Source organism: Salvelinus namaycush, chromosome 9 (assembly GCF_016432855.1).
Source record: "Salvelinus namaycush isolate Seneca chromosome 9, SaNama_1.0, whole genome shotgun sequence".
In the NCBI taxonomy this organism is placed as follows: Eukaryota; Metazoa; Chordata; class Actinopteri; order Salmoniformes; family Salmonidae; genus Salvelinus; species Salvelinus namaycush.
In genome coordinates this window covers 12,599,042-12,612,929 of record NC_052315.1, presented here as the reverse complement: position 1 = coordinate 12,612,929, position 13,888 = coordinate 12,599,042, and the positions used below count along the sequence as shown (strand labels likewise).

At 41.4% G+C, this 13,888-nt stretch overlaps 1 protein-coding gene across 2 annotated transcripts; it reads right to left on the bottom strand.

Annotated features, from left to right (window-relative positions):
* Positions 1-1,987: 1,987 nt before the first annotated feature.
* LOC120053688 (arrestin domain-containing protein 2-like) lies at positions 1,988-12,819 on the bottom strand. Of its 2 annotated transcripts, XM_039000871.1 has the most exons (8): positions 12,657-12,819; positions 12,198-12,458; positions 5,053-5,122; positions 4,623-4,873; positions 4,255-4,511; positions 3,909-4,071; positions 3,629-3,783; positions 1,988-3,328 (listed from the first exon to the last, which is right to left on the bottom strand). In XM_039000871.1, the coding sequence occupies exons 2-8, from the start codon at positions 12,454-12,456 to the stop codon at positions 3,275-3,277; spliced, it is 1,209 nt and encodes a 402-aa protein (XP_038856799.1). In that variant the 5' UTR covers positions 12,457-12,458; positions 12,657-12,819; the 3' UTR covers positions 1,988-3,274. The 2 variants fall into 2 exon arrangements, with proteins under 2 accessions (XP_038856799.1, XP_038856798.1); XM_039000870.1 differs by lacking the exons at positions 12,198-12,458; positions 12,657-12,819 and adding an exon at positions 7,272-7,829.
* Between the last annotated feature and the right edge of the window lie 1,069 nt (positions 12,820-13,888).

The window sequence follows — 13,888 nt, the reverse complement described above, 5'->3', positions numbered from 1 at the left end:
ACTGCCTGCTGCCTCTGAGTAATAGAAGTGTTCTTTAGATGAACCATGCCGTGGGCAGTGCTGCCTGGGCACACATTCAAACAGCTATACATAATGTTCCAAAACAAGACAGTAGAATGTACCATAACAATATTTTTCAGGTTTCAGGTTACCTGAACCTTTCTGTTTGGTCACATAAATTAAATTCCCATTATGGTTCAAATATGTTTAAAAAGTGAAACTGTCAAATTTGGCATTGACTATGTCCACAGTCTTCTGACTGATGTGACTGAATGACTTTTCACCAGAATTCCCCTGCCCAGTCATGTTTCTTCAGTTTAGACCTAAACTGAACATGACACAATGCTTCACTCAAAGCATGTCGTAGAGTAGGTTTTGAAAAGGGTGCTTTTCCAGAAAACCTAGTGTATTATGCAGGTAATATCCTCTTCTTTGGGATGGTCTATTTGAGGAGAACAACATATATTCAATCTCTCTAGTCAATTCTAACCAATGCAACTTCCTGGGACATACACTACAAAAGTATGTGAACACGCCTTCAAATGAGTGGATTCGGCTATTTCAGCCACACCCATTGCTGAGAGGTGTATAAAACCGAGCACACAGCCATGCAATCTCTATTGACAAACATTGGCAGTAGAATGGCCCGTACTGAAGAGCTCAGTGACTTTCAACATGGCACCGTCATAGGATGCCCCCTTCCCAACAAGTCAGTTTTCTGCCCTGGTCAACTGTAAGAGCTGTTATTGTGAAGTGGAAACGTCTAGGAGCAACAACGGCTCAGCCGCAAAGCGATAGACCACACAAGCTCACAGAATGGGACTGCCAAGGGCTGAACCGCGTAGCGCACAAGAACTGTTCTTCGGGAGCTTCATGAAATGGGTTTCCATGGCCAAGCAGCCACACACAAGCCTAAGATCACCATGCGCAATTCCAAACGTTGGCTGGAATGACTGGGGCCACACTACATGCCCTCCAGGACACCTACAGCACCGATGTCACAGAAAGGCCAAAAATATCATCAAGGACATCAACCAACCGAGCCACGGCCTGTTGACCCCGCTATCATTCAGAAGGCGAGGTCAGTACAGGTGCATCAAAGCTGGGATCGAGAGACTGAAAAACAGCTTCTATCTCAAGGCCATCAGACTGTTAAATAGCCATCATTAGCCGGCTACTCAAGCCTGCACCTTGGAGGCTGAAACCCTATATACATAGAATTGTTAGATATTACTGCGCTGTTGGAGCTAGAAAAACAAGCATTTCGCTACACCCGCTAAATATGTGTATGTGACAAACAAAATATAATTTGATTTGTAAAGCTCACCGCCATTGGACTCTGGAACAATGGAATTCTTAACGCTACAGCATACAATGACAATATAGATGGTTGTGTACTTCCAACTTTTCCTGTTCCATCATGACAATGCCTCCATGCACAAAGCAAGGTCCATAAAGAAATGGTTTGTCAAAATCGGTGTGGAAGAACTTGACATAGCCCTGAGCTCAACCCATCAGACACCTTTGAGATTAATTGGAATGCAGACTGTGAGCCAGGACTAATCGCCAAACATCAGTGCCTGACCTCACTAATGTTCATGGCTGAATGGAAGCAAGTCCCTGCAGCAATGTTCCAACATCTAGCCGAAAGCCTTCCCAGAAGAGTGGAGGCTGTTATTGCAGCAAAAGGGGGGGGGGACCAACTCCATATTAATGCCATGATTGTAGAATGAAACAAGCAGGTGCCCATATACTTTTGGGCATGTAGTGTAGGAGACAAATTAAGATATGTTCAGCAAGCAACCGTGGGGACACACTGGTTTAATCAACGTCGTTTCCACATAATTTCAATAAAATGTTGTTAAACCAACGTGGAATAGACATCTGTGCCCAGTGGGAAGCTTCTCTTTCCTATTTGTCCTTCAAGATAGATGACCGCATGACACAGAGATCACAATTCCTTGACCGAAAACACAAAATACAAATATCTATTTCAGTGTTTTTATTAGAAAAGGGAATTACAAAAACTTTGGCAAGTTCTGTGAATCAACAACGGCATTTGTATAAAAAACATTCAATTTCAGGTGTGTGCTGCACTGCGCATGACACCTAAGCTGCATTGCTGACCTGAAGTCAGTTCTTTAGTGACATCTCCAACTTAAGGCTTAATGTAACGCTGAACAAACATTCTGCAGACATTTACAGACTGTTGGAAAACAAGGCATCTGGGTTGAATCAAACACATAGCTCTGATATTTCCTCCTTAGCCGTTTCTAAAGCTAATCATTTGAGCTTGCAGCAGCTACAAACACACTTTTCTTCCTCGTGTCACTGTTTCTAAATCAGTCCTAGACTCTATTTTCTGAGAAAGCGTTATGCCCAGGTTTGTGCTATAGAACTAGCTTTTACACAACACTAACTTTTCTCTTGAATTCTTCCACATGCAAAAAAACTAAACGGTTGAGTTTTCATCCATTACTGTCGTATTAACATTCAGAATACATTGAACATCCCCATACAGAGGACAGCTGCTTTATCAGAATCTCTCATGGAATCATTTCAGTACATTTTCAGATACTACAGGATTCGAGTTCCCTTTTGCATAGTATTACCCGGCTAAATGCCGAAACCTGCTGACTCAACTCCTCCTCACCAAACAGTCTCAGATAAGTGCTTACTTGAATAACAGTAGAATTATTCATCATGACTGAGTCATACTACATGTCACCAGGCAAGGGGGAGTTGGGTATTAAAAGATGAGTTACAGGTGCCTCAACACCAAGCCAGCTGATCATTTGCAGATGTTAACTGAAGATATACCATTGCATTCTTTGAGGCTTAGTTATCATCTGCAACTCGAACTCTCCCTCAAAAAAATCAAGTGATCCTCCCCCAATATTTCCCCAAACTCTGTAAAACACAAAACATTTATTGTGTGGGGGTTCATTGATTGGCAGGAGGGGTGACTCGATTTCGTCATCCTGAGCCAGAATCACTTGGGAGGACAGGAACCATGGGAGAAGTTATTTCCTTTTCTTGTTGAACGTAACATGCTCCCCTTTCTTTTTTAAAAAGGACTTCATCCACAAGCAGGTCCTGTCGCCTCCATCTTCTTTTCCAGCCTCTCAGTGGTACTCTAAGTCCCTTCGAACAACAGAAGCCACATCTTTGGACCGAGTTGCCAGTTTCGGAGAGTAATCCAGGGGAAGACAAATCTCTTCGCTCCGTATAATTAAATAGGGTCATCGTGTGACGCTCAAGTGGGGCTTATGGTTCAACACGTCATGCAGCGACGTCTCATGTTGAGGGGCTGAGGATTTGGGTCAATCTGCAGGAGCAAAACACAAAAGGTTTAAGATTCAATAAGTAGCCTAGCGGTTAAGAGCATTGGGCCAGTAACCGAAAGGTCGCTGGTTCAAATCCCCAAGCTGACGAGGGGGGAAAGAAAATTTAAAAATCTGTCGATGTGTCCTTGAGCAAGGCTAACTGCTTCTGTAAGTCGCTCCGGATAAGAGAGCTTGATAAATGACTAAAAATGTAAATTGAGTGATAGAAGTGTAGAGAGTTCAGTTAATCAAAGAAGTGCATCCCTATTGTCACGAGACTATTCCAAGGGGTGCTAGCTCACCTCGCAGTACACCGGAGGAGGTCGGAAGCGGAACTCCTGGACAAAGGCCCTGAGAGGGTGCTCCATAATCCCACTGAGGTCCTCCTCAGGATGGGGGGCTGTAATGTTCCGCTCAGCCTCCTCATCCGTCACCACAGAGCTGTAGTCAGGAGGAGCTGTGTGGGGAGGGAAAGAGGGTACAGATGAGTAAACAATTTTTCCTAAGGTAGGAGATTTTCAGGGGGACCTGGCATTGAGCTTTGGGGAACACTGCTAAGTCTTGTATTACAATGAGACTTACGCTCAGGCTGCTCGGGGATGGCCATGCGGAGCCATTCCAGGTTAACACTGTACTGGCTGCTGACGCTGGAGGTGCGGCTACCAAAGGGATGGAGGGGGATGGTGCCCATGACCAGGGGCAGCTCTAGGCACAGCTTGGAGGTCCCAGGAACATCCACACACACCTAGGTGGTGGAGAGGGGAGAAAGCTTTTAGAACTACAGTAACAGACACGTCAGTAGGGGTAAAACCACTACCGACTGATCTCTAATTAGCTTTTCATTATCAATCGGAGGCATATCCTCAACAAGGAAAATCTAATGAATATGAATGATGTACATTTCATTCTGTCTATTGCTTGAACTCACCCTGAGCATGTATTCCACTTTGATGATGCGGCACTGCAGGATGGAGGGCCCGACAGGAGGGATCTTGATGGCGCGGCCATGCCAGGTCTCCCTGCGCTGGGCGCCCACCACATCACCACTAAGCGTGGCCACCACGGCTTGCTTCTGCTTCATGGTGCCCCGGGCGATGAACGTCTGCGTCTGTGTGATGTAGGCCTTGGGCACCACAGAGCGTGAGGTGGCATTGTCAAACTCAGCAAATACAGGAATCACCTCACCTGGAAGATGAAGAATAGGTGAGGTGAGATTTGGTTCAGTTAAAATTAGTTATTTGCCTTAATGTTCCGTTTTCAGGGCCACTAGGATTAAAAGGTATGATTGGTTCTTACCTGGTGTGTAACCTTTACGATCGATCTTAGCGGTTATTGACACCTGTCCAAAATTGCGGTACCACACCCGTGCCATCTTGTCTTTAGTGCCAGCTTGGGGAGCCAATAAGGCTGGTGTGTTGATGTCAATGGGCTCGATGACTGTGAACTCCTTCTTAATCTTCCTCACTGTAGCCCAGGGCCTATGCAGCTTCACTTTCACCCAGTAGCGGATGCTGCCATGCTTGCCTTCGAAGGATGTCACCAGTGTCCTGTTGAAGCAAAAAAATAAAAAAATAAAAAATAAATAAACAGATTGTTTAGACATTAGTTGTTCTTTAATAAGATGCGAGGATTTCATAGGTCCAAATCAAATGCAAATTAACATTTGCCTCCAGCGTATCACTGTATAATAATTCCAAAACCATTAATTCCAGAAAGGGATACTTACTCTTCAGGCAACTGGAAACTAAATGGGAATTCATGTCTTCCAGCAGAGAGGAGGGTGTGCTCGCCATTATCTGAAGAAAAATGAATAAAATAAGCATTAATTATTTGAAACCACTTCTGATCCACATTGATTACTGAATGAGGGCCTTTTGCTTTCCAAAAGCAATGTACTAACTAAAATACATACAGGAGAAATCACTGAGTTTCTTTATTACAATGAACTGCAAATGCAGTTTTCCCTTTTCTTCTTAAACACAAGAGCACCATCACATGCCCTCTATACTGCTGGGTGCTCTTGAATGGGTATTTGCAGTCCCTTGTTTTTCTATATATTATAAAATGTAGGGCTGCATTGTCTGGGTTGGCGCCCCCCCTTGGGTTGTGCCGTGGCGGAGATCTTTGTGGGCTATACTCGGCCTTGTCTCAGGATGGTAAGTTGGTGGTTGAAGATATCCCTCTAGTGGTGTGGGGGCTGTGCTTTGGCAAAGTGGGTGGGGTTATATCCTGCCTGTTTGGCCCTGTCTGGGGGGTATCATCGGATGGGGCCACAGTGTCTCCTGACCCCTCCTGTCTCAGCCTCCAGTATTTATGCTGCAGTAGTTTACGTGTCGGGGGGCTAGGGTCAGTCTGTTATATCTGGAGTACTTCTCCTGTCTTATCCGGTGTCCTGTGTGAATTTAAATATGCTCTCTCTAATTTCTCTCTTTCTTTCTCTCTCTCGGAGGACCTGAGCCCTAGGACCATGCCTCAGGACTACCTGGCATGATGACTCCTTGCTGTCCCCAGTCCACCTGGCCGTGCTGCTGCTCCAGTTTCAACTGTTCTGCCTGCGGCTATGGAACCCTGACCTGTTCACCGGACGTGCTACCTGTCTCAGACCTGCTGTTTTCAACTCTCTAGAGACACCAGGAGCGGTAGAGATACTCTTAATGAGCGGCTATGAAAAGCCAACTGACATTTACTCCTGAGGTGCTGACTTGTTGCACCCTCGACAACTACTGCGATTATTATTATTTGACCATGCTGGTCATTTATGAACATTTGAACATCTTGGCCATGTTCTGTTATAATCTCCACCCGGCACAGCCAGAAGAGGAATGGCCACCCCTCATAGCCTGGTTCCTCTAGGTTTCTTCCTAGGTTTTGGCCTTTCTAGGGAGTTTTTCCTAGCCACCGTGCTTCTACACCTGCATTGCTTGCTGTCTGGGTTTTTAGGCTGGGTTTCTGTACAGCACTTTGAGATATCAGCTGATTTAAGAAAGGCTATATGAATAAATTTGATTTGCATTCAGACAGAGTAAACTCAGAGTGAATCCAAACTCAATCTAATATGCATAATACTGTCAAATCCTTTGACAGGGTCAAGTGCATTCAGTGGGGTAAAGTACTTTTACTTAAGTTTTTGGGGGTATCTGTACTTTACGATTTATATATTTTTTACTTCACTACATTCCTAAAGAAAATGTACTTTTTACTCCATACATTTTCCCTGACACCCAAAAGTACTAGATACATTTTGAATGCTTAGCAGGACAGGAAAAGGGTCCAATTCACACGCTTATTAAGAGAACATCCCTGGTCATCCCTACTGCCTCTGATCTGGCAGATTCACTAAATACAAATGCTTTGATAGTAAATGATGTCTGAGTGTTTAGTGACCATGGTTATCTGTAACTAGATTTTTTTTTTTATTATACAAAAAAATGTTTTTAAATTGTGCCATCTGGTTTGCTTAATATAAGGATCTTTTAAATGATTCGTACTTTTACTTTTGATACTTTGGAATATTTAAAACCAAATACTTCAAGACTGTTACTCAAGTAGTATTTTACTTGAGTCATTTTCTATTAAAAAGTTATCTTTACGTCTACTCAAGTATGAGCATTTTGTACTTTTTCCACCACTGAGTGCCACAATTATGTTTCTATGCTGCAAATTGAAACGTTAAAATAAAATTAATAAAATGTGTATATTTCACCTTTAATTAACCAGGTAGGCAGTTGAGAATTTACCATTGAGATCACCCAAATATGAAAAATATTACAGAATAACTAAGAAATAACAAAATACTTTCCCATGAGAGAAACCCTACACAAAACCCAGTTATGTACAATGAAAATACTTTTCTCGAGTAAAATTTGCCCAAGTGGTTTTGCCCATTGAGTTGCATAGCATGGAACACTTCATTGCTTTCATTCACCGATAGAGTGAATGACTAACCTGCTTGCAGAAGAACTTCTCTCCTGTTGAGATATTCCACTTCGTCGCTGTAGTTTTGAGTATAGGCAGTACTGGACCCAGCCGAACGAGACTCGGTCCAATGCACTTTCGCAAAACCTTCTGCGTGCAACTTCAACGACTGCACTTTACTTTCACCTGAAAGGTTCAAAACAACTTTTCCAGACACCACGTCCCCACTGCTGAAGACTGGATGGGAATCGATTTCTGGAGAGTCGAAGACGATGTACAACTTTTTCAATTTGTCGAAAATCATCGTGAGCGTTATTAGTTCCAAACAGTATACTTATGTTAAAATGTTATTGCTCCTTGTTCAAGTTGTCAAAGAACTCTGAAAGAATGTTTCGGTACTATCTTAATATTATTGTCGCTACACTTGCAAAACAAAACTGATTAAGTAGTCGCGGCCACAGCTCCCTGCACGATGTGGGCTGTCCTAATATATTATGTAAGGCCACATAGAGGGTAACGGGCTAATAAACATCTTCCCTGGGTGTGGAGCGCTCGAGTAAACGGGGAAAACCGTGCCTGGTGATTGATAGTTACAGGTTCTTAGACGAAAACAGGCTTACTGAGCATGCCCGAACGCTGCAAAGACCCTCCCATTTGACAAAATAGTTTCACATTGCATAATAGTACAAAAGGTATTTCAGCTTTTGCTCATGCCCATTTTTTGGTATTCTGTACATGTGGTCTATGCATTAATTTCTAGAAAGGGAACATGCACAACTTGCCAAATATATACATTTTAAAGTCTGTAAATGCCTATAATGAATTATATTGTCATTGTTATTATTCATTAATGCACTGCGTGTGTGCATTTTGCTGCACCTTTTATACCTGCTATAAACTGTGTATGTGACAAACATTTGATTTGATAATAACATTGATTTTTTTTGCCATTTCATATAGGATACCACTTCAAGAAACAGTAATAATAAGGGGAAAGTGCATGAAGATGAAAAGTACATTTTAAACAAATGTTTTATACACATACACAGAACATATATTGAAGAAGAATTAGTTACATGACCTCTAGATTGCAAAATCGGGTAACATCTTGTCCCAAAAAAACAGTTGTTTACCTTTGTTTCCTGAAAGCATGCGAGGGTTATATACTGCCACCTTGTGGTGTGAACATGACACATGCAACAGCAGGGTTTCCCAAACTCAGTCCTGGGGTCCCCCTGGGTGCACGTTTTGGTTCTTTCCCTAGGGCTACACAGCTGATTCAAATAATCAAAACGTGATGGTGAGTTGGTTATTTGAATCAGCTGTGTAATTCTAGGGCAAAAACCAAAACGTGCACCCAGGACCTGTACAGTACAACTTTATGATACCCTCCGCCTCCTGGTGGCTATATGAGATTTTTTTTAAGTGTCAGTCACGTAGGCCTCACTGTCTCTAATCAACTTCAGTCAGCTCTGACCATAGACTTCCTGTAGTGGCTGGGCAGATGAGATAAAAACACATACACAAGCATGATTTTGGATTTATACAGCCACGTAGTATCAAATAATCAATGGTATGCAGACAAACTAACAAGTTAATGCAGTGTAAATATTTGTGCTCAGATTGTACAGAAGGCCATAGCTACATGTTCAACAGTCTGGCTTGAATTTCTAAATATATGAAGGTGCACAAACAGCAGGACTTAATATTTAGCTAATTAAGCCAGAGTTTATTTAAGCTAAAAAAAAAGAACGTTTATTGCAATGAACACAGTATCCTTATCTATCAGACAACCAAAAACAGTTGTAGTATCAGTTCCAACATGAAGTTTCTCAAAACCAGACCAACCAAACTAAAGCATTGATCAAAGCTTGAAGGGAGCAAAACTATTTTGCAATTCCATCTGACCACAGGAAAAAAGGGTAAGTTTATATGATATATGAAATAAGATGTCCACAGAATGTTTGCCCCGGAAAGTTTTATTAGTCCTTTGAAGGTTATAAAATGGCCTAACCATAAAAAATACAATATTTTTTTCCTAATGAAATATCACTTCATACGCTATTTCCCAAAGGATTTAGCATGATTAAAGTTTACTTTTATACATGTCTGAACACTGAAGTCCCAGACTTCCAACTACAGTGTATTTGGAAAGTATTCAGACCCCTTGACCTTTTCCACTTTGTTACATTACAGCATCATTCTAAAATGGATTAAATGGTCCCCCCCAATAAATCTACAGACAATACCCCATAATAACAAAGCAAAAAAACAGATTTAGAAATTTTAGCAAATGTATAATTTTTTTTACTGAAATATCAAATTGACATAAGTATTCAGACCCTTTACTCAGTACTTTGTTGACGCACCTTTGGCAGAGATTACAGCCTCGAGTCTTCTTGGGTATGAAGCTACAAGCTTGGCACAGCTGTATTTGATGAGTTTCTCCCATTCTTCTCTGCAGATCCTCTCAAGCGCTGTCAGGCTAGATGGGGAGTGTCGCTGCACAGCTATTTTCAGGTCTCTCTAGAGATGTTCGAGCAGGTTCAAATTCAGGCTCTGGCTGGGCCACTCAAGGACATTCAGAGACTCATCCCGAAGCCACTCCTGTGTTGTCTTGTCTGTATGCGTCGGGTCTTTGCCCTGTTGGAAGGTGAACCACCTTCCCAGTCTGAGGTCCTGAGCGCTATGGTGCAGGTTTTCATCAAGTATCTCTCTGTACTTTGCTCCGTTCATCTTTCCCTCGATCCTGACTAGTCTCCCAGTCCATGGCGCTGAAAAACATTCCCACAGCATGATGATGCCACCACCATGCTTTTGAGAGTCCTTTAGGCAAGCTGCAAGCAGGTGGTCATGTGCCATTAAGAATGATGGAGGCCACTGTGTTCATGGGTACCTTCAATGCTGCAGATATTTTTTGGTACCCTTTTGCAGATCTGTGCCTCGACACAATCCTTTGTTGGAACTCTACGGACTATTCCTTCAAATCAAATTTTATTTGTCACATACGCTGAATACTTTACCGTGAAATGCTTACTTACAAGCCCTTAACCAACAATGCAGTTAAGAAAATATTTACTAAATAAAACTACATTTAAAAAAATGTAAAAAACAATAAAATAACAATAATGAGGCTATATACCGAGTCAATGTGTGGGGGGTACAGGTTAGTAGAGGTAATTTGTACATGTAGGTAAGGGTAAAGTGACTATGCATATATAATAAACAGCAAGTAGTGGCAGTGTAAAACCAAAAGGGGGAGGGTTGGGGTCAATGCAAATAGTCTGGGTGGCCATTAATTGTTCAGAAGTCTTATGGCTTGGAAGGGTAAAAGCTGTTAAGGAGCCTTTTGGTCCTAGTACCACTTGCCGTGCAGTAGCAGAGAGAACAGTCTATGACTTGGGTGACTGGAGTCTGACAATTGTTTGGGCCTTCCTCTGACACTGGCTAGTATATAGGTCCTGGACCTCATGGCATGGCTTTTGCTCTAACATGCACTGTCAACTGTGGGACCTTGTATAGACAAGTGTGTGCCTTTCCAAATCATATCCAATCAATTGAATTTACCACAGTTGTAGAAACATCAAGGATGATCAATATAGAAACAGGTTGCACCGGAGCTCAATTTCGAGTCTCATAGCAAAGGGTCTGAATACCTATGTAAATATGGTATTTTTTTATACATTTAAAAACATTTCTAAAAACCTGTTTTCACTTTGTCATTGAGGTATTGTGTGTAGATTAATAAGGATTTTTTTATTTAATCCATTTTAGCATAAGGCTAACAAAATGTGGAAAAGGGGAAGGGGTCTGAATACATTCCAAATGCACTGTATTAGTCAGGTAAAGGATTTTTAGGGGGTGTATTTCAACAGATTTCTGTAGAGGCTGTTTACCTAGCTGGGACTCCAGATACAATCTATAAGTTAATTGTTTTTCTATTCATGGAGATCTTCTTGATTTGAAATAACAAAACCTAATCAAAGTTAGTACTGTAGTAACTTACCTACGCATTAAATCTTGGAGTACTTTTGAAGGTTCTCTGGAATAACAAAAACCTTGCTTGACAAGTTTGCATGTAAAGAAATGAGGACTTAATTAATGTGCCGTATAGTGAAGACACAGGGTTGGGGGGTGTCCTGTCCCTCAAGCTCCCACGTGTTGTTTTCCCTGTTGCCTGAGAGACAGAGGCAGCATTTTTTTAAACCCCCAGCCCTTTTCAGACAAGCAACTGCCTCTGCCTCTTATTGGGCATCTCCACTCGCGCTTCCTTTTACGTAAGTTTATTCTTTCCAAAAGCACTATTCACAGTTGTCTATCAGTCATAATGAAAGAACATATAAAACCCCTAAATCAAGACTGTAAATTGCCATGACTTTCCAGTGACACGACTGATCTATTTAATTTACCCTGCAGTCTGATGTCCTACACTCAGAGAAAAAAAGGGGGGAAAAGTGCTATATAGAACCTACAAGGGTTTTTCAGCTGTCCCCATAGGAGAACCCTTTGAAGTACCCTTTTTGGTTCCAGGTAGAACCCTTTCCGAAGAACCCTTTTGGAACCCATTTTTCTAAGAGTAAATCCAATTCCTATAAGCATGTTGGTGCTACACGTGAGCTTCATTCACACACACAACCAAATTTTAAATATTAAGTTCATGCTGTAAAATATTTTCCAGAGTTTCGTGCCTCTAACAGGTGTGTATTTTTTTCGAGGGCCATAAGTAGGGCCTGTGTCTTTACTGTGTCCTACAGTAGACTTGGTGAAATCCAAGGTGCACTAGGCTACTTTTAGAGATAACTTTTTAAAACACGCAAACAATTAGTCCCATTCATTGGCTCAAAATTAAAAGGAAATCAATATATGCTACACCTTAGAAATAGTTTAACATTTTTGAGAAATAACAAAACAGTTGAACAATGACCAGAGTGCTTTTTCCATGAGAAGACTACTTACCTCGGATGAGATGTTGCCTCTTCCTGAAGTAACTGATCTTGGAGGTGTAGTCGTTGTAAACGGCATTCATGCCTCCACTGCGATTCTCAAGCCAGTGGGCAGTGGCAACCCCTCTTCCAAGGACCTTCATGGAATCCACTTTCGTATCCCTGTTGAGCTCCAAAACGACCTTTCCGGACAGTATCTCGCTGCTGGCATACACAGCATCGCCCGGCCCGTCGAACTCCAGCTTAAAACTTTTGATAGTATTGAAAGTCATTCCTTGGAGGGGAAAATAAAGATGTTTTACCACAACAAAATGTAACCTGAGACATAAATAACTGAAGGAGCCGTGCTGTTTGTCAATCACACGATTCTACAACTCAATATATATACACTAAATTAAATTACACTGTTTTAAAATAAAATATTTCACACCAGCAGATCAAAAGTCTGTCAAAGAATGCAAACCAAACCTACCTTAAAAAAAATGGGAGATGGTGAATTCGAGGTGCCAGGCTGACTGTTATATTTATATTGTACAATGTTCTACCACATAATATCGACGCACAGATACGACAGGTTCCGTTTACACGCCAATTAGAATAAAGCACATTTGAGTCACGTCGCCCACTCTTGTAGACCAGCGTGGACAGAAAGCGACGACTGCAGAGATATTAGAGAAAGGATGAGATAGGAATCCCATTGGCAATGGATGGAGTTACGAAAAATTCCTCATCAGCAGACTGTCGACCAACCGCGTTCACGTTGTCATGTTGCGTCACGCAGTTGATAAGTTCATCGTCACGCAACCCTTTCTCAAAGTCAGGGTATGAGTCGAGAAACCTGCCAATTTTCGTCAAAAGTACGTAATATCACGATTCCAATGCTATACGATATTAAAGAGAACAAGTTAATTATCTCACATATCGGATTGCAATGGTGTACTTCTTGTTGACGAAATTCATGCTTATGGTTTTTTTTTTAGCTAGAACCCAATTGACTTCCATTCACTCCATGAAGGAGAGCTCTTCTTGTCCCACAAATGCACCGCGCGCCCCATTGACGAAGCACGGGCAACGTACACAATGAGAGGTAAAACAATTCAAATGGAGTTTCCTATCTCCTCAAAAGTATCTGACTACTTTTTTCAGTACGTGCTTGAAATGTAATTGGTTTACGAGATGATTCGCTCATAGATTGCTGTCCAATCCTTCCCTCCCTCATACATGAGTGCACCATTTTATGTCTCATGTCTCCATACCTATGCAATACGCATCAACCGTATAAGAAAATAGATAATGCATTGGATGCATAAAATATCAATGCATGGAATAAATCAAATCAAATATTCATATTTAATAGGTTTAGGTATTAATTTATGAAAATATAGATTCAAATGGAAGAATATTCTCCCATATTCTATCGGATAGTATTTGGCCATTCCATAAAATGATTAAATAATCAGGGCTATCAGATTCACATAAATAAATCATGGGATCATATAACTATGAAATGTTTTAAAGAAATCTTACTGTACACACACAAACACCTCATTCCAATTTTAGAGGTCAATAATGGGTAGCATCAACATCACATGGATGAAAAGTGTTGTCAAACCAAGATTTAAATAAAACTGATGCTGAAATACAGATAGTCATAGACACACACACTATTGGATACACTACATCAATAACAGTGAAGGTGAACTA